At 47.1% G+C, this 21,613-nt stretch overlaps 1 protein-coding gene across 1 annotated transcript in view; it reads right to left on the bottom strand.

Annotated features, from left to right (window-relative positions):
• AMFR (autocrine motility factor receptor) overlaps positions 1-21,613 on the bottom strand; it is a 487,879-nt gene that overhangs the window by 350,974 nt on the left and 115,292 nt on the right. Inside the window, exon 5 of the mRNA XM_069215844.1 lies at positions 14,534-14,574. Coding sequence (XP_069071945.1) covers positions 14,534-14,574 — 41 coding nt within the window. The remainder of the gene's footprint in view (positions 1-14,533; positions 14,575-21,613) is intronic.

Below are 21,613 nucleotides of genomic sequence, written 5' to 3'. Positions count from 1 at the left end.
GTTTTTAAAGTGTCTGATGAAATGAGGATTGTCTGACAGAATATAGAGGGCAAAAATATAATGTGGTCAAAATACTGTGGCAAAAATATCGAGAAGAATATCTAGTAAAAGTATAATTAACTTTGCTTACCCAAAGAAACTTGCTTTCATGCTATTCTTGTCCTCAACATTCTTACCACGCTATTTTAGTCACACTATATTTTATTTTCCATATTTTAAGAAATCACTGAAATGAAACCAGAGGTTTTTAGGTCTCGCCTACACAGTACATGCGCAGTGCAGTAAGACATATTGGTCACAATTCAGTGGACTTACAACCCGCCCACAGCATACCATTAGTTCTTTTTATTGTATCTCACTTGCAATCCTTAGATAGCTTAGCTCTATAGCTACGTGTTCTTCCTTGACCTTTTGAAACATAATGTTTTTTTTATTTAATAATTGCTTTGGTATTATTCCTGGACATGCAGTGTGCTTTTCCACCTTTAACACTGCATATGGCTTCCTATTTATGTTGCTTTCACTCTATCTGCCGTCTCCATCGAAACACTAGTTACTTATACCTACAATTGTACTACACTATGACACTCCACCCCACCCCACCCTATGACACCCTACTCCAGACAATGTGCTCTACAGACCTCTACGCCACTCTGCGCCATTCCACTGTATGCTACTCTACATTATACTCCACCCCACTCTATAGCAATCCAATCTATGCCATGCCACTCCACTTTACTCTACCCCACTAACTTTTATCCATGCTGAACAACAGTCACATGCTGAACAACAGCCACACTTCCGTACAACATGGCTAAGAGACACTGGCAAAGCCAACAGAATTCACATAGACAAGAACTATCAGCTTTGCCAATGCTGGTTTCTATACCACATTTCCCTTCTCTCTCACACAGAAGTTTTTACTGTGGGGCATAAATGCAGTGTGAATTCCCTTTGCAATTGTTCTATCTTAATCGGAGTTGGTCACATCTATTAATTGTGCAGCTAGTAGTTTGGCAGATTTTACGTAATTTATGTATATTTACAGCAATTGTTTTATAAATAAGCATTTATTACTACAATGTGCAGGTCGAACTTGAGTTTATTACCTCACTGCAGAAAAAGTGATATGAGAAAAACACTTTTTACTGCCTCACATTGCAGGTAACTATTATTTTACAAATGGAAACAACTCTCTTTATCGTCACAATAGTTCTTGCGTGACGTTACAGCGCAGTACAAGTTTATTCCTTTGTATCATGATTTTCGCTAAAATACACATAACAAAAGCCATGACATAAACCCTGTATGCAGATACACAGAGTAGAATATGTTATTTATTTATTACCCACTGTTGAAGGACGAGCATCATGACTGTCTCGAAGCGACATTGTTTGTCAGTCAGGGCCTCTGCCCACAGTCAACTGTGTTAATAATTTTATATATATAGCACAAGTTATAGTTTCTTGAGTCACGTATAACTATAACTGTTGAATTTCTATGTTATCAACGTTTAAAGTCTGAACCTAACTATAAGGTCCCTCTAACCTTTGGTTTTTGAGTGAATTTCTAATTTTTTTTAATTCTACTTCCTACCTGTAACGGTCCTATAACCTTTTTTTTCAGTGAATTTCCAAGGTTTTTTTTCTTTTTTTAAATGTTTAGTAATATTAAATTACCTTTGCCGAAGACCCCCATAGGCCTCTTGTCGTGCATAGCATGGGTTAGCCACAAGGCCTGCGGCCAACCCCTCCATAGGTATTGAACCCTACGCCACGCACTGCCTTTAACTGTGCGCGACGGGGTGTAGGCCAACGCACTCTGCGCATCCAACCCTGTGTCACGCATGGCCTATGGCCGTGCATGGCAGGGGCTGCCCACAGGGTCTGGCCTGTGGCCAGGACTTGAAGCCAGCCCCACCCCTGTATGCACCTAACCCTGCACCATGCATCGCCTTTGGCCACCAGACATTTTTCAACATGGAATACAGAGAAAACACCCTTGCTTTGTCTTGAATAAGTTCAATAAGTTGGGAGTATTTGTCCTTTACAGAAGTGGAGCTTCAACTAGGGAACCTGCTATGTTGATATTTATAAGTGCTTCCTGTTGAAGTTTAATTTCTGTGAAATGAACATTGGTGCCAGAATGGATCCTCACCTGCTTATTTATCAAAGAAGATTTCACAGTTTTGTGCAAAATCTCTACCCAACTGGAGTATTTTCTATTGGCTAATTAGTAATTGCAAACTTATTAGGTAAGATTATAGTGCACATTCTACTCTACCACTGCATACAGGACCACAGGGTAAAAACTCCAGTGACCAAGTCTGATGTAATTTTGACAACATGACTGTTCTTTGAGGGTCTTCCAACTAAAATAAGTGCTTACATGAATCCTCATATACAGAAGATGGCGAGACTACGAGTTGAATCCCTATCAAACAAGGGTACTTCTTCTGAATTATATGAAGTATTTGGTGGAGATGTGCTAATATTCCTCTTCAGTAGGGACTCTCAGGGGGTAAGCTGTCCATCAAGGTGGAAAAGGCGGGACGAGCAATGCATACCACTAACATAGAGGGGGTGGGGCCAAACGAACAGAGCTTTGAGGTCATTTTGCACATTTGCATACTCATAGTAATTGAAAGGATGAACAATGGACTCTGCACTCTCTAGGAGATGACAAGAAAGATCCCACTAGTCACAGTCACTACAGAGGAGACTGCGCTCCTATAAAGCAAGGATGTATTCACCGCAATAAAAAATATTTCAGATCGGTTTTCAATATGGAATTGCAGAGATAACACCCTTGCTTTGCCTTGGATAGGTTCAAAACGTTTGGTGGATTCGCCCTTTACAGAAGCGGAGCTTCAACTGGTGCACCTGCTATGTTTTATTTTTGTGTGTACTGAATATGGGTAACAGACTGGATCCTCACCTGCTTATTTTTCCAAAAAAGAGTCCACAGTTTTGCGTTAAACTGTGGGCTCTTATATACCGTAAGGAGAGCTTCAATTACCCCTATAGCCCCATTGCTCCTGCACGGAGGAATGGCAAGAAGAATAAGTTACTTACCTTCGGTAACGCTTTTTCTGGTGGATACAATAACTACCTGTGGATTCCTCACCTAAAGAATTCTCCCCTCGCGCCAGCCCTCGACGGAAATTTCTTCTAGCTCTGCACGTCGACGATGACATCACAATCACCCGACTCCACGCGACGCCACATGACGTCATCCAGGCAATAAGAAGCCCTCGTCGACGTGCAGACGTCAGTTTCACCATTTTTTACGTGCCATAGAGGCGAACAAGTTAAACCTAAAGAGTACACATTCATCCAGAATAGATGAAAATAAAACATTTAATATAAAACTCAACAAAAGTCACAGATATGACTGCTCAAACCGAGACAGAAATAAATATATATGAGTATAAATCCAGTCCAAAATGTCCCTTTCACTATCTTAATGTGCAAAGGAAAAGTATATACAATGAATACAACCATATGCATGAAACAGCTATATACATATATTACAAGATCAAGGATGCGCACCCAAAGAAATCTTGGTTTGACCAGACTGGCAACAGGGAGGTGGGTGGGACCGTGAGGAATCCACAGGTAGTTATTGTATCCACCAGAAAAAGCGTTACCGAAGGTAAGTAACTTATTCTACTGATGGATACACCTACCTGTGGATTCCTCACCTAAAGAATAGGGTCCCAAAGCAGTAAAACCTCCGGTGGTGGGTGCACGAATGGTCAAACCAAGAAATCTTGCAGCACCGAGCGAGCAAAATGGCCATCCCTCCTAACCTCAGAGTCCAAACAGTAATGCTTGGCAAAAGTATGGAGGGACACCCAAGTCGCTGCCCTGCAGATGTCAGCCACAGGAACACCTCTAGCCAAAGCTGATGAAGCTGCTTTGGCTCTGGTGGAATGGGCACGAATCCCCACAGGTGGATCCTTCTTCGCCAAAAAGAATAGCAGATCTTAATACATAGAATGACCCACCTGGATAGCGTTCTCTTGTGGGCCGCTTTACCTTTCCTCTTCCCCACGTATCCAACGAAGAGCTGTTCATCCTGTCTGAACTCTTTCGTCCTGGCGACGTAGAAGCTCAGAGCTCTTCGCGGATCCAGCCGGTGGAGCCTCTCTTCCTCTTTGGATGGGTGAGGTGGAGGGTAAAAGGAAGAGAGAGTAATCGACTGCCCCAGGTGAAAGGGTGTAACAACCGTCGGTAGGAAAGCCGCCTTGGTCCTCAACACCACTTTGTCCTTAAAGAAAGAAAGGTATGGGGTTTCCACTGAGAGAGCCTGAAGCTCGCTAACCCTTCTGGCAGATGTTATGGCCACCAGGAAAACAGTTTTTAATACCAGGTACCACAAAGAACAAGAATGCATTGGTTCGAACGGAGCCCCCATAAGAAAAGTTAAGACTAAGTTAAGGTCCCACTGAGGCATAACGAATGGCGTGGGTGGATACCTATTAGTGAGCCCCTTTAGAAACTTTAAAACAATTGGTGATTTAAAGAAGGACGGTTGATCAGGAAGGCACAGAAAAGCAGATAGTGCAGACAGACAACCTTTAACAGTGGCAATTGCGAAACCTTTCTGTGCCAGATGGAGTGCAAATGACACAATGTCAGAAAAACCAGCTTTTAAAGGATCTAAACTATTCTCTCCACACCAGCTTGAAAATTTAGCCCAACGATTAGCATAGATTGACTTGGTGGAGTGTCGCCTGGCCGATAAAATAACTTACACCACATCTGGAGGGAGAGAAAAGGAACTCCGATTGCCCCGTTCAATCTCCAGGCATGAAGATGCAGGCTCTGGAGGTGGGGGTGTAGAATCTGCCCCTGCGACTGCGAGAGGAGGTCCACCCCGCAAGGGAGACGGAGCGGAGGGCACTGAGAAAGTTGGAGTAGGTCCGAATACCACACCCTTCTCGGCCAATCCGGAGCCATTAAGATGACTTGAGCTCGGTCTTGGCGGATCTTCCTGAGAACTCGAGGAATCAAGGGTATGGGGGGAAACGCGTAAAGCAAATGATCCTTCCAGGACATCTGAAACGCGTCCCCCAAAGCTCCTTGCACCGGATACTGGAGGCTGCAAAATAGCGGACACTGCGCATTCTCTTGAGTTGCAAATAGATCTATTTGTGGATAACCCCACATCCGGAAGATACCCAGAACTAGATCTGGACGAAGACGCCACTCGTGACCGACTGAGCTGCGACGACTGAGAATGTCTGCACGCACGTTCAGGACTCCGGCCAAATGATGTGCAACCAAGCAGATCTTGTGATCCTGAAGCCAGGACCAGAGACGAAGAGCTTCTCTGCAGAGAAGATACGACCCCACTCCTCCCTGTTTGTTTATATACCACATTGCAGTCGTGTTGTCCGTTAGAACTTGGACCGATTGACCGCAAATGGAAGGGAGGAAGGCCTTGAGTGCCAGACGTACTGCCGCAACTCTAACAGATTGATATGCAACTTCTGTTGCCAAAGGCCTTTGAACTCCAGGTCCCCCAGATGAGCTCCCCACCCTAGAGTGGAAGCATCCGTTACCACCGTGGTCACTGGAGGAGGCAGCGAGAACGGCCTTCCTTGAGACAGGTTGTCGACCGCTGCCAACCATCGAAGATCCTCCGCAGTGTCTCTAGAGATCTTTATCGAATCTTCGAGATTCCCTTTGTGTTGAAACCACTGCCTGCGGACGCACCACTGGAGAGCCCTCATGTGCCAGCGTGCATGAGTGACCAACAGTATGCAAGAAGCAAACAGACCGAGCAGACGAAGGACCTTGAGGATTGGAACTACAGCTCCATTTTGAAACATTAGAATCAAAGCCTGAATGTCCTGAACCCGCTGGGGCGGAGGAAAGGCCCGATTCAATGTTGTGTCCAATACTGCCCCTATGAACAGGAGGCATTGAGAGGGCTCCAGGTGAGATTTGGGTACATTGACTGAAAATCCCAGGTCGTACAACAATTGAGTCGTCAACTGGAGATGGCAACGCACGAGCTCCGGAGTTTTGGCCTCGATCAACCAATCGTCCAGATAGGGAAACACAGCTATCCCCCTTCTTCTGAGCTCTGCTGCTACCACCGCCATCACCTTCGTGAAGACTCGAGGTGCTGAAGTAAGACCAAAGGGAAGGACCACAAACTGATAATGCTGTGATCCCGCTACAAACCGGAGATACTTCCTGTGCGATTTGTGGATCGGAATATGAAAATACGCATCCTGCAAATCGACCGACACCATCCAGTCTCCTTCGTTCAATGCCAAAAGAACCTGTGAGAGGGTCAGCATTTTGAACTTTTCCTGTTTGAGGAACCAATTCAAAATCCTCAAGTCCAAAATCGGTCTCAGTCGACCATCCTTTTTGGGAATCAGAAAGTATCTTGAATAGCACTCCTGACCCCTCTCTTGCTCGGGAACCAACTCTATTGCACCTTTTTGTAATAGGGATAATACCTCCTGCTGTAACAGGAGAAGATGGTCTTCCGAACAGAAGGATGGGAGGGAAGGTCGGAGGGAATTCCCGAAAGGGAAGAGGGTACCCCCTCTTCACAATGTTGATGACCCAGGAGTCCGATGTTATGACCTCCCACATTGGAAGAAAAAAGGCAAGTCTCCCCCTACCGGAGACAAATGGGCAGGGAGTGGTGGAGGACTACGGCTGCTTTCCTTGCTGCACCCCTCCCGAGGAAGAGGCAGAGTGCTGCAATGTGGCTCCTCTCGTACGGACTCTGCCTCTGCCCCTGAAGGATCTGTAAGGCAGGGTAGAAGTAAATTCTTGTGGTCCTTGCAATCTTCCTTGAAAGGAACCACGTCCAAATCCCTTAAATCTCCAAAAGCCTCTAAAGGTGGATGAGGCCAACGACTGGAGTCCCAAAGACCTAACTGTCGCTCTGCTCTCTTTAAAACGTTCCAAGGCAGAGTCAGCCTTAGAGCCGAAGAGCTTTTCTCCATCAAACGGAAGATCAAGGAGTGTGGCCTGCACATCCGACGAGAAGCCTGATGATCGAAGCCAAGACTGCCTCCTAGAGACTATGGTCGTGCCCATAGCCCTAGCCAACGAGTCCGAAGTGTCTAATCCAGACTGGATCACTTGCGTCGCAGCCGCCTGAGCATCCGCTAATAGTTGCAGCATCTCCTGGGACAAATTAGGGTGGCCCTTCGCCTCCTCCATAAGGGCATGGATGTAACGCCCCAGTATGCATGTGGCATTGGAAGATTTTAGGGCCATACTGCAAGATGAAAATGTCTTTTTAGCAGTATGGTCCATCTTTTTTGACTCCCTGTCCGCAGGGGCCCCAGGAAACGAGCCAGGAGAGGATCTGGAAGAACATGAAGCTTGGACCACTAGGCTCTCCGGAGTTGGTTGCCTGGAAAGAAACACCGGATCCCCAGGCGCCGTGCTGTACCGCCAAGCCACCGCTCTGTTGACCGCAGCGGTGGATACAGGTTTCAGCCAGATATCCTTAATGGGGTCCAGCAGAGCCTCATTGAATGGTAGAAGAGGCTCAGCAGAAGCAGACGTCGGATGGAGGACTTCTGTCAATAAATTTCTCTTGACCTCCGCGGTAGGAAGGGGAAGATCCAAAAAGCCTTACGAATGACTGCATGGAAAGAAGCGGCTTCCTCCGTGACCTCTCCAGGGGAAGCCAGATCCCATTCCGGGGTAGTGTCAAGGCCACTAGCTGAGTCCAGTCCCTGGAAGTCACCTGAGGGCTCTATAACTTCTCCTTCCTCCAGGTGTTGCCTCGCGTACTCCTCCTCCTCCAAGAGACGAAGGGCCAGACGTCTTGACTCCAAGCCTGGAGTCGACAGGGTGTCGGCCGATGCCGAAGATCTTCGTCGGCACCGAACCTCGGATTCTTCCGAAGCCGGAGGCTCCGGCTCCAAAGTGTTCTTGGACATCGATCGGATCCGAGGCGAATCCGACGGCGCCGTAACAGGTGTAGCCATCCTGGCCGACGTCGTAGGCATCGGCGCCGCTTCAGGTGCAGCAGACAAAAACGGGGTGAACGGCGCGACCTGTAAGACGCCGGAACACCCAAATCATAGGCCAAAGGGCCAGACGGACCTGCATGACTTCCACCCGGCGTCATGGAAGCAAAGATGTTATACATAGCGTTTAAAAACACTGCAGGATCCGATCCCGGAGTCGGGAAAGCCGGGTACTGCTGCTGCTGCACCGGCAAAGCTGCCGAAGAGGGTCCAGGTAACTCCTGGCCAGGAGAACTCTCAGGCCTCTGGGAAGGCTCGACCTCAAAGACCGACCCAGGTGACGTCGGGGTCGCCGGAGGTGGAGGGGTGACGGTCGGGCTTATCTCCCACGTCGGCCGACACCGAGCCGACGGAGAAGCCGATCTAGATCTGGACCGTCCCTTGCTCGATCTGCGCCGAGATCCATGACGGCGCCGAGAGTCACTATGATGATGACGAGACCTCGAAGATCTCGATGACGCCTCTCCTTCTTCTTCTTGGACCGGGCCAAGAACAACTTCGCCTCCCTCTCCTTAAGTGCCTTAGGGTTCATGCGTTGGCACGAACCGCATGCCTCGACCTCATGGTCGGAACTAAGGCACCAGAGGCAGTTTTCGTGGGGGTCGGTAACCGACATCCGACCCCCACACTGGCTACAAGGTTTAAAGCCAGAATTTCTAGGCTGCGACATCGTAACCGCCGTTGGAAACAGTAGCTCCCTGTGAGCTTCAAAGAATTAACCGTTATTCGGGCACGGAAAAACGGGAACTGAAGTCTGCATGTCGACGAGGGCTTCTTATTGCCTGGATGACGTCATGTGGCGTCGCGTGGAGTCGGGCGATTGTGACGTCATCGTCGACGTGCAGAGCTAGAAGAAATTTCTGTTGAGGGCTGGCACGAGGGGAGAATTCTTTAGGTGAGGAATCCACAGGTAGGTGTATCCATCTGAAATGCTAGTTACTGCATGCAGGAGCAATTCTATCATCTATTTTCATGCCCATTTCCCAGCAGGCAGGAAAACAAATGAAACATCTGCTCCCAGAGAGCGGGAGCAGTTTTCCTTCTCACGCCCATGGGGAGAGGACTTACAGTTTGCTCTTACTTGGCAGGAGCTATCAAAGCTCCTGCCAAGAGACAGTAAACTACTATGTCCAGAGGGCGTGCACCTCAGGACATAGGGAGCCGCCCTGGGAGTGGCAGTGGGAGGGCCATTAATGGCTCTAGGAGAGAGGGAGAGAGGGTGCCCCATCCCCTTTCTGTTTTTAATGCCAGCCCTGGGCAGGTAGATGGTGGTTTCCGGTCTGAAAACAGCCCGGGAGAGGGGCCACAGAGTCCATCTCCCCCTTTTAAAATCACACTGGCCCTGGGGAGGAGGTGGTACCCGGGGCCCTCAATGGGCAAAAGACGGCAGTCCGTTCAGCCCCCCTCTCACCCCCTTCGCTGACAGGCCTTTTCGCCCTCAGGTGCCAAGCCTTTTTTTTGCTGTTTGGGGCAGTTTGCGGTTAGGCCCTCGTAACTTTTTGTCCACATAAGCTACCCACGCTAAATTTGCGTCCTTTATTCCTCAACATCCTAAGGATTCTAGAGGTACCCAGACTTTGTGGGATCCCCTGAAAGAGACCAAGAAATTAGCCACAATACAGCAAAAATTGTGTTTTTTTTAAAAGAAAAAAAGGGCTGCAGAAGGCAGCTTGTGTTTGTTCCCGGAAAATGGCATCAACAAAGGGTTTGCGGTGCTAAAATCACCATCTTCCCAGGTTTCTGTTAACAGGCAGACTTGAATCAGAAAACCCAATTTTTCAACACAATTTTGGTCTTTTAGTGGGACATACTCCATTTTTAATATTTTTCATGCTTTCAGCCTCCTTCCAGTTAGTGACAGAAATGGGTGTGAAGCCAATGCTGGATCCCAGAAAGCTAAACATTTCTGAAAAGTAGACAACATTCTGAATTCAGCAAGGGATAATTTGTGTAGATCCTACAAGGGTTTCCTACAGAAATTAACAGCTGAAATAAAAAAATACTGAAATTGAGGTGAAAAAACAGCCATTTGTCTCCACGTTTTACTCTGTAACTTTTTCCTGCGATGTCAGATTTTTTAAAGCAATTTACCATTACGTCTGCTGGACTCTTCTGGCTGCAGGGATATATAGGGCTTGTAGGTTCATCAAGAACCCTAGATACCCAGAGCCAATAAATGAGCTGCACCTTGCAATGGGTTTTCATTCTATACCGGGTATACAGCAATTTATTTGCTGAAATATAAAGAGTGAAAAATAGGTATCAAGAAAACCTTTGTATTTCCAAAATGGGCACAAGATAATGTGTTAAGAAGCAGTGGTTATTTGCACATCTCTGAATTCCGGGGTGCCCATACTAGCATGTGAATTACAGGGCATTTCTCAAATAGACGTCTTTTTTACACACTGTCTTACATTTGGAAGGACAAAATGTAGAGAAAGACAAGGGGCAATAACACTTGTTTTGCTATTCTGTGTTCCCCACCTGCGTTTCTGGTCCTGGGCTCAGTAGCAATACAGGGAAACCTACCAAACCCAGACATTTCTGAAAACTAGATACCCGAGGGAGCCTAGGGAGGTGTGACTTGCGTGGATCCCACAGTGATTTCTTACCCAGAATCCATAGAAAAGCTCAAATTTAGCTAAAAAAAAAAATCACATTTCTGTGTGGGTTCACCGCACCAGGACAAATTTCCTATCACCCAACGTTCCCCTCAGTCTCCCGGTAAAAATGATACCTCACTTGTGTAGGTGGGCCAAGTGCCTGTGACAGGGAAGAGCCAAAAACATGTCAAAACTAAGGGGGAACCAAAGCAGATCCAAAAGGGCAGTTGGAAAAAAAAACATTTTTAGGCTGACAAGTGGGGCAGAATTCTTATCGGTATAGATGAGACAAAGCTGGATGGTAGGAATTTTGTGGATTCCTGCAGATTCCGGAAGGTTCCATCACAAAAATTGGGAAAAAATGTGTGATTTCCAGCAAAGTTGGAGGTTTGCAGGGCATTGCGGGTAAGAAAATGGTGCAGTATGCATCTGAAGCACACTACCCTGGACTCACCCAGATGTTTAGTTTTTAGATGTGTCTAGGTCTTGTGGTTTTTTCTACATGGCATTGTCCCAAAGTCCAAAAAGTGCAGCCCTCACCATTCCCAGTGGGACGGTTTTGAGAGTTAGCCAAGCTCTCATGGCCCAAATGTAAAACCAAAACCTAAAATAATCAAATGTCCTCTTGCTTGCCATGGGATAAGATGTTTTAGTGTGCGGGGGGAGAGCTGAAAGACTGTTATCCCTTTCGATTGGGGGGAGGCATAACCAGGTCCATACTGGTTGGTAGCCACGACCCCACTTTTTTTTTTTTAATTAACGGCATCTAGTAGACTTTCTGGTGTGGATTGGGGGTAATTGCCCTATCTGCCCACTGGTGGGCAGAACAACTTTGGCCCCATTTATTTGGGGTGGGGGTATGGCCATTCCCCCAACCTCTTATTTTGGTAAAAAGAAAAAAAAAATCCCTGGTGGGCTTTGAGCCTTCTAAAAATAGGCGGGGGCAGATATGGCCAACAGTAATGTGCCTCCATGGGGAGCAACCCTTGCCCAAGGGGCTGCTGCCCCTCCCCAAACAAAACACACACATACACACACACCAATCCCTGGTGCCTAAGTGGTTTCTGTCCCCCTCCCCCGGGGCAGATCGGCCTAATAGAAATAGGCCGATCTGCCCCCAAGGGGAGCAGAAATGGCCTAAAACAAATTTGCCCATCCAGGGCAGCGACCCTTGCCTATGGGGTCGCTCATGTTGTGTGAAATTGATGCAAACAAAAATCCCTGGAGTCTAGTGGTTTTTGCTCCCCTTGGGGGCAGACTGGCCTAATAAAATAGGCTGATCAGCCCCCAAGGGGGCAGAAGTGGCCTAAATACAATTTGCCCCCCCCCCCCACCCCAGGGGAGCGACCCTGGCCTAAGGGGTCGCTCCCCGTACATTAAAAAAAAAGGTAAACAAAAAAAAAATATATATATATATATATATATATATATATATATAGATCCCTGGTGTCTAGGGGTTTCAGCTCCCCCTGGGGGAAAATGGGGGAGGGGGGAGGCACAAAAGGCCTAAAAATATTTTAAAAATAGCCTGATCTGCCCCCAAGGGGGGCAGAAATGGCCTGATAGTAATTTTGGCACCCGGGGAGCGACCCTTGCCTAAAAAGGTCACTCCACACATATAAAAAATAAAAATAAACAAAAAAATTAATTATCCCTGGAGTCCAGTGTGCATTTCTGCTACCCGATTGCATCGCGATTGGGCAGCAGAAATTCTGAGAAAGACATCAAAGGAAAGGAAAGGCCTTTCCTTTCTTTTGATGCCTTTCTGGGCCCCTCCACATGATCAGAGAAATGCAAAAGCATTTCTCGTCCGATGAATGAGGTCATTATTCACCACAGGGGGTCCTGGGGGGGGTATGAAGGGGAAGCAACTCCCCTTCCATCCCTGCAGTGGGGGCGCCAAGACGAGGCTCATGGCAGGATCGCTACCGCTCCCCCCATGAGCCGGTCCCAGGACGTAACGGTTACGTCCTTGGCGCCTAAGCCAAGTACGCAACAGTTATGTCCTTGGCTGCGAAGGAGTTAATATAAATGTCAAGCCCTGGACGGCCCCCCTCTTAATATAAAGTTCAAGCCCCGGGGCAAGTGGTAGTCACCAGGGCCCTAAAAGGCCTACTACAGAGGGGGGTTGCGCCCCACCCATCACTTAGACATTGGCCTGGCCCGAGATGGTGGCGGTCCCCGGCGCCCACATCAGTCACTGGGGGGAGCCATATGCACCCCCCTCTCCGCATAACATAAAAAATAATGACCCCCGGGATCTGGCCCACCCAGGGGCTCAAGTAGAAACAGGAGCGGGAGACCACGCTTGTTTTTCTTTTTAATTTTTGCCAGGATAAGCGGATCCTCTGCGATTCCGAGGCAACAATAAAAAAAAAATGCTTTTTGGCCCAGGCAGGGGGGACATCAGCACCAGGCCTAGGGGGTCACTGTAGCCCTATCCTAACCCTTTTTCTTTATTTTTAACCTTTTTTTTAAGACTCAGCTGTGTTTGATTCCCAAAATAGCTGCCAACACCTACTGGTTGAAGCATTGGCAGTCATTCAGATCTCTGCATGAGATCTGTCAGATCCGCGGAGACTAGGCATCCCTAGATATCTTTATTTCTTTTTCCTTTAATAACTACAAAACTACTGAATAGATTTAGACCAAATCACAAAAAGCACTCTTTCTAGACCAAGAGCTGCCTTTCTGCCAAATTTGTTGTAATTTCATCCAGGGGTTCAAACGGTAGGTAGAGGAGGGAGGGAGAGAAGGGAGGGAGAGAAGGGAGAGGGAGAGGGAGGGGGAGGGGGAGAGGGAGGGGGAGGGGGAGAGAGAGAGAGAGAGAGAGAGAGAGAGAGAGAGTGAGTGTGTGTGTGTGTGTGTGTGTGTGTGTGTGTTGGGAGGGGGGGGGTCCCTCTCTCTCGCTCTTTATTAAAACCTCTATAAAAAAAAAAATCTGCAGTGGTAAGTGAACATGTATTATGAGGCACTGATTATTGCTCAGTCAAAGGTTTTCCAAAAAGACTGAGAGGGGGTGGGCCACATACAACATAGCAATTTCAAAAAGATGCATTTTCTGCTACTAGTTCCAAGTGCATACACTGTTATGTCTGACCTGTTTTTCTAAACGAGACATATGCCAAAATGTTTTAGGAATTAAATCACTGTAGTACACCTTAATCCCATCAATCTATAGAAAAAAAAAACAATTCAGTATCAAGGTTAAATACACTAGTCCATACAATTATGCTAGATGTACAGACTGATTCGGCAATTATTGCATACAAATACCATCTCTGATTTCTACAACAAATTCCCACAAATACATCTGTTCAGAAAACTGTTAATTGAGTAGGGACTAAAATCAAATCCCCAATTCATAATGCTACCTTCCACTACCTTGAACTACCAAAATATTGAAGTTCCTACCTTCGAATAGGTTTAAATTACCAACGAAAAATAACTCCATGGCTGCTACCGTGTAATAGTAAAGACAATTCAAGCCAGTGGTAAGACCTTCTGCCTTACCTGCAAAATGCATCTACAGAAATGCTTGAAGGTTTATACAACAAAAATCCTCACTTGATTCAACTGAGACCTGCCCCATAAAATGCTGAATTTTAACACAAAGTATGGATTTAACAGGCCAATGATGCTGAATAAGATCACTTTCAGAAGAAATGCACAAAATACTAAACATGTAAGATTTTATATGGAAAACTCCATGATCATGTGTTGGATTCAACACATTCTGCATGAAAGAGGAATTTACAATAAGGTACAACATAATTTTTACAGTACTACTATATATAAAAAGGAGTTCTCCAGGAATGTGCACCAACTGGCTAAATAGGGTGCTTACCTGTACTCACAAAGCCACATCATTTATACATTCTGTATAAATACTCCTCGAAAATGTACTTACCGTAAAATAACATGAGCAGTTCTTATTGTCACAAGCATAGACTGCAAAAAAATAAAATTGAGGAAAATGTATTAGACACAAAGTGAGACAATTTCATTACTAGCCAATGCAAAATAAACTAATCAATCCAAACTATCTTTGGGATCATCTGCCAGGGTTCCAAATCTAGGTCAAGAGATGGAGATTTTAAGACTCATGGAAAAAACAGAGGACTGTTAAAATGTAAGGATTTGTTGCCTTTGACTTTAATCTGGAATTCAGGACATTTACACCAAGGTTTTCAGCAATCCACTGCTTTGCTACATTAAAAAAGGGCTTAGTTAAAGTACCAAAGATTGTATTGCAAAGTAAAACCCAGACAGTGGCTCAATGTTCATGAGATCCAAAGAGATCTCTTGATTTGTAAGGCACCCAAAAGAACCATACAGGAGTGTGGAGTTTAATAAAATTGTCTACTTGTCCAAGGGACAGAATTCTTCAGAAAAGTACTAGTCCCGTGTGAAAAAGATACACTTGTCCCTATTGGTGCCATGCAGTGAGGTGACACACTATGGCAGCATGCTCATTTCATCAGCGCTCTAATACTAGCCTTCCTGATTATCTAGGGGCTTATATTATACCAGAGTGTGGACTCTAGCAAGGCTCCGATTGTGCCATCCTTCTGAAAATCTACATTATGGGTGCTGCAATCAGGCAGGAAGCAGTACTTCCAGGCTTTGGATGCCCCGGCAGTCATTCCATACGCACAGACTTGCATTTTAAGGGTATTCACCAACTCCCCTCCAATCTCTTCCCAAAAAGAGAAAGGGTGACACTTTACAAAGACATTACTAAAATTTTGTCCAGGGTGGGAAGACATGGGGTTAATGTGAGGAAATGTGTAAGTGCTCAGCAGATGTTTGCATGAGCAAATATAAGCCTTTATATTTGCGAAGGACAAAAGGGTATTCCCAAACACTGACTAGACAGGCTGTTTCCAGGCCTACTTCTGTAAGAGCTTGTGAATTTCAAAAAACTGTAAATCTGTATCAATAAAATAGTATATACTTGTGGGTGCACTTGTGTCACTTTCTTTAAGATCTGGGAGCCTAAGGTATCTTCATGTAATCCTTTATTATGTCCTTAATGATTTCACACTGAGTCTCAATTATTATTCTCTTTTTTTACATCTTGGCATCCATCGAAGATGTTTTCCTAAATGATACCTCAGAAAAATAATATTGGAAGGTGCACAATAGTTTAGCAAAACCTCTCTTCTGAGTTGCAATTTTTGGGTACATTTTGAATTGGAAGCAAACAATCCCTAATTGTGCTTTCATGCTTCGGCATATATTTGCATACAAACAGGGTGCATACTGTGAGCAATACAATTAGCCTCACATTATTACATTTTGTAAACATGCATATGCAATGTTACACTGAAACTACTACTATTGTTAATATCACAAGTTGAGCTTGCAGCATTTCCTTACAACAATCATTCTAATAAAGTTTTGCATTCATGAACCATAACTAAACATCTGAACACATATACATATGGATACAAACCTGGTCTTAGTTGCAGACAGTCCTGTAAACTAGCAGCTGAACGGTTCTACGACAAGGGCTTGGGTGTACTTGTGCAATGGACAAAATAAACATAATAGTTTGTTGTCCCTGACCCCAAAACAACATGTCCTGGGCATCAAGCGATGAGAATTATAAACTCTTGCCCTACGTAGTATCCCTTTTCTTCAACACGTTTTAGCTTTCTCTCAGGGCCATATTCAGTTAGCTGGCAGAAGTCGCCATATGCAAGCAGCACCCAACTGTTCCTTCAACTACAAGTAGCTTGAGGATATGCAACAGCTATGTCAACTGCAAACAGATTCTTCCCTACTTATTCAACTGCTTGCTATAACACAAATACCCCCCTGAAATTTACTGACAGTCAAAAACTCAGGGATTCTCTCCTACTTCATTACTCTATTGCTTCCCACATTAAATGAACCACTTGTCCAATTTTCAGTAATTTCATATTGTGCAATCTAAAGGCATGGAATTCCCTGTATCCCACCTTTTGAAGACTAGGCCTCCTTGCTGCTGCTGCTTGCCAATACAAAGATTAACAATTCTAGTCAATTCAAGTTACCTCTCCTTTTTCAGAAGGATTGTACCCACGTCAGTGCCATGTCCGCCAGCCCTTCATCACATCAGCTTAAACAGCATCACCTTCAGAAAGCTTGGGGAGTGCAGATGCATGGTTGAAGTAAGGTGGGGGAGAGGGGCTGGCCAAGATGGTGCTGTGGATGGTAGCCTCGCACTGAGGCTGCGTTCTAATCTTGGAACAGTTGTCTTAATCTTATTGGTCCCAGCACAATAGACCACTCATTTGTTGCCCCGAGGCTTTATGCTCAACGGGGGCCTCCCAGCAGGGCTGAGCACCTACATCAGGGGACCAAATACAGGCAAGGGGTTGGGCGCAGTGGATGAGGCCTGCAGGGCTCGACCGCACACATTCCTGCTCTTGACTCCTAGCATGGAGTGCCACCAATGGAGTGAGTCCAATTCCACCTTGCATGACTTGCCCGAGGCAGCACAAGCAAAGACCGGAACAGAGCTGGGGTGAGCGGGTCCCAGCTGGTTGGGGTGTACACCAGGCCCGAAGGAAGATACACTTGCAACGCAGCCCCTGAGGGTGGCGGCATGAGACTGCGGAGAGGTGGACGCACCTGGGAAAGCAGTGGGGCCTGGCGGGTGAGGGTCCCAATGTGCATGAAGCTGCAGCGTGACCCCTAGACCTAGAGACGACCCACAGAGTGTCTGGGACACCTACACAGACGGCAGACCCCAGCTGGTGCTCACATCTGAAAGTCCTCCTCAGTAGAGTGAGAATGGGCTCCAGCCGAGCTACTAGGGGGGTGACACAAATAAAGGAAAAGATCAAAGAGGTGCTAGCCGACCCCCTGTGAGCGAGTGGGGCCAGCCACGATGGGCAAACAGGAGCCCAGAACTGAACCAGCTTACGGTGTGGCCCCAAGTACCTTCCGCCAGGAGCCACGGTGAGTGCAGATGAGCTGGCTGTCTATCCTTTGTGTGTGCTGTGAACTGAGACCGCAACACTGGAGTGGCATGGAGGCCTGAGCCGGTGAGCTGAGGCCCCAGGTGTCTGACACAGAGTACCAGGAGTTCTGGACCATGTGCTGGAGTGCTATGGATGGCCTATGAGTGGTGAGAACTTGGCACCCTCCTTCCCTTCTTCTCTGCTGCTGGTGGTGGCCCACTCTTTGGACATTACATTAGACCTGTGCTAGACTCCACTGACTTAATAACTCTTCCCAGTGGTGGCGAGGCTGAGCATTTTGCATCAGCTTTCAAACTTCACTGAAGCCTCACCTGCCTTAGCACCCCCTGGCAGCCTTCTCTGCTGGCACCAGTGGGCTGGCTTTCGACTTTTTCCTAGGAGTGTGGTGTCACCAACTGCTGCATCACTGACAGAGGTGCTGGGGAGACAGCGTGGAGTGCACTCCCAAAGCCGCCCTTTTCCTGGGAGAACGAGGACACGCTGTGCAAGATTCCACAACATCTGACACTTGCCATCTGCTCTTGGTATCACTGCACATGCACCTTTTGCACGTCAGGGACATCAGTTGTAGGGGCATGGTTTGACCAAAAGCATCCAAGCTTCTGTCCCAGAAATCATGCTATTCGCCATCCTGACTCCGGTGGATCCGATCTGCCAATTGAAAAGTACACCACAGAAGCACAGAAATATTTGACAAGGTCTTACAAGCTATATATTATTCAAAACCTTCCATGGAGGCCCAACTCGGAGCGATACAAATCGAAACTATGTTACTGTGTGCTGTCCATGCCAAACTCGCAGAGCGGGTAGACGAAACAGAATCCTGCCTGACATCAATCAGGCCCTCTCTGGTGACGATGCAGGACCAACCGAAGATCTTACAAACTGAGGTGGGGGCCGCAAAGCAAAGGCAGAATGGTGCTCACAGCGCAACCACATTTATTTTTAGGCTTTTCTGATGAATCTGAGGGTCAGAATGTTGAACTTTTCCTAGAGAACTGGCCGACTACTATAGTCCTAATTGCCCGGATCTCGAAGTTCTTCTCTATTAAAGGAGCGCACAGGACTCGTGCGCTGGCACAGCTGCTGTGCTTGGAGATCCCCAGAACACTGATGGGTGTGATTTGAGACTCAGCTGGTCATACGATGAACACCCAGACGGACATTAACAAAGCTTTTGTCCAATACTATGAGGAGCTATACTCTCCCCCACCGGAACCCCCCCAGAACGCATGAGGGACTTCTTCCGCAGGATCGCTCTCCGTCACCTTTGCAATTATTGGAATTGGAGCACCCTGCAGCTAGGGAAGATCCAACTAGCGATCAGCCAATTGGCTTGAAACAAGACCCATAGCACAGATGGGTCACCTGTAGAATACTAGGCATCATTTAAAGCTACCCTTGCCCCTATGTTGCTTGTGGTCTACTGCAAAGCCCATCAAGAGGGTGTACTCCCTGATTCCCTTCGAGAGGCCCTCATGGTGGTACTACCTAAGCCTGGCAGGGATCCCCTCGAAATGGGCTCCTACCACCTGTTATCAATGTTACACATTGACTATAAAATATTAAGCAAGGTACTTGCCAGTAGGCTGCTTCCTTTACTTAGCTTATTGGTTCACCCCCAAGTCATCTAAGTCGTCCTCCTCCAAGTCGTCCAAGTCCTCCTTCTCCAAGTCCTAGTCCTCCTCCTCCTCCTCCTCCTCCTAGTCCTTCTCCTTCTCCTCCTCCTCCTAGTCCTTCTCCTCCTCCTCCTAGTCCTCCTCCTCCTTCAAGTCCTCCTCCAAGACCTTCTCCAAGTCCTCCTCCAAGACCTTCTCCAAGTCCTCCTCCAAGTCCTCCTCCAAGTCCTCCTCCAAGTCCTCCTCCAAGTCCTCCTCCAAGTCCTCCTCCAAGTCCTCCTCCAAGTCCTCCTCCAAGTCCTCCTCCAAGTCCTCCTCCAAGTCCTCCTCCAAGTCCTCCTCCAAGTCCTCCTCCAAGTCCTCCTCCAAGTCCTCCTCCAAGTCCTCCTACTCCTCTTCCTCCAAGTCCTCCTCCTCCGGTATAGCACGATGACCGCGAAGCTCTGGAGCTCGGTCGACTACCTTGCCGTTTTAAAGATTTCGGATCCTTGGGGGTAAATATATAATCACACAGATAGGGATCTCGGGAAGGCAACCATGGCAGGTACCAGACATCGATGTGGCAGTCCTTGAACTTTGTGACACGTCTGACCTTGTTGCCCTTGGGCAACGCGTCTATTGCCACAATGATTTTTCTCCCCTGGCTCTTGTACTTTTTTGCGGCGATACCAGTAATGAAAATTAGATACTTTTTTTTTTTTGACACCTGTGACGGCTGAAATCTGATCTGATCTGATCTGATAGGGGTGATGTCCTGAAACTGGTTTCGATCCACATGCTTCAGTGCCCATTGGTGGAGGGCAGTCTGGAGGTTACCAGCCCTCAAGCTGTGCTTTGCAGCAGCACAGATGCCGTGGCCCATGCAGTGGCTGGTTGAAGACACAATGGGAGAAAGTAGATCAATTCAGACAGAACTGGGCAATGTTGGTATGTTGGAATGGCTGCTCTCACCCAGGGGCCCAGCCTGAGGGCTGGGCAGACGTGCGCACATAGCTCAGCTCTGCTGGAATAAGTATTACTAGCCTGGGCAAGGTAAGTTCCCTATGCTCCGCAGCTGCCGCTGTGGAGCGTACCAACAGTGAGAGTCCTGCTGGTGGTACATGATAACACCTCATGACGGGGAGCAGAGATATCTACATTGGGTGATCTTTACACCAAGGTCACCCTGCACTCCGCCCAGGATATGCAAGACCTCTATGGACTAGGAGCTGGCTTCTTCCTGTCCTACACCGCACTCATACTAGCAGTCAGAAATATGTGGTTGGTGGGACTGGACGAACCGGGGCTCCATCTTGGGCTACAGTGGTTCCTCACACCTGGAAAGGGCCGCAGGGCAATTTCGGTGCTTTATGCTGCGCTGCAGGCGGGGAGTGAGGACTGCACACTTTCAGTAAGCCCCAAAGGGAAGACAGTCTAGGTGTAGTGTTCACCAGAATTCAGTGGTCGATTCTGTTGCAGCAGGTGAAGCACGTATCATGCAATGTCCACCTGAAATTTATGTAGTCTAATTACCTGCATCAAAAGTATCTCGCACTGCACTGGCTGCACAAGATGTTTCCAGGAGTGTCCATAGCCTGTCCACAGTGTGGTCATTCTGATGCCACCTACTACCAATCGTGGGGGAGTGCCAGCCACTGTGCGAGTTTGTGTACAGGCGATGGAACATATGCCCTCAGTGACTGATATGCAAATGTCCCCTGATCTCTTTCTGTGCCTGCTTGGGGTAAAGAAGTGAACCAAGGACTCTAAATATTACATGAAACTGGTTGACTTGACTCAGGATTTGTTTAAGCGATTGATTGCAATGGCCTGGAAAGATGCACAGCCACCCACAGTTACTTGCTGGCTCCAGGTAGCTCATAAATGGGCGCCAACTGAGGCTGACACTATGGCGCATGACCATCAACTTAGAGAAGGCTAAGGGGCTACCACACTCTGGAAAGGAAGTGTTGAAGGCCCTGGTTGCGGGTGCACAGGGGTTCATACCCGCCCATGCAAAGCTGCAGGCATCCAGACACTGTTGAGCAGTCCCCACAAAGCCCCCCACACACAACTCATCACCCTGATGGTTCTGCCATATGCCTTATTTGTCTTGCACCGATTTGCCCATGCCTCAACCGCCCACCTAGCAGCTCCAGTCAGTTGTTTGAAATTGTTATTGTTTTAGTCCTTATATATTAATGGCTACTCTTCTACTATGAGTGACACAATGGCCTAAATTATGCTGCTCTCACAGCTGATGCACCACGTCATCCTATATTGTATTTTATCAGTTGCTGCATGCAATGATGACAAATATACCTGCTGAAATGCTCTAAATGTAGACCATAATGTTGAAAATATCTTTGCCCAGTGGGCACCATGGTGATATACTTGTAATATGCCAATAAAGAAATA

The sequence above is a fragment of the Pleurodeles waltl genome, chromosome 12 (assembly GCF_031143425.1).
Source record: "Pleurodeles waltl isolate 20211129_DDA chromosome 12, aPleWal1.hap1.20221129, whole genome shotgun sequence".
In the NCBI taxonomy this organism is placed as follows: domain Eukaryota; kingdom Metazoa; phylum Chordata; class Amphibia; order Caudata; family Salamandridae; genus Pleurodeles; species Pleurodeles waltl.
The sequence above is the reverse complement of the archived record's forward strand: the minus strand, read 5'-3'. Positions and strand labels throughout refer to the sequence as shown.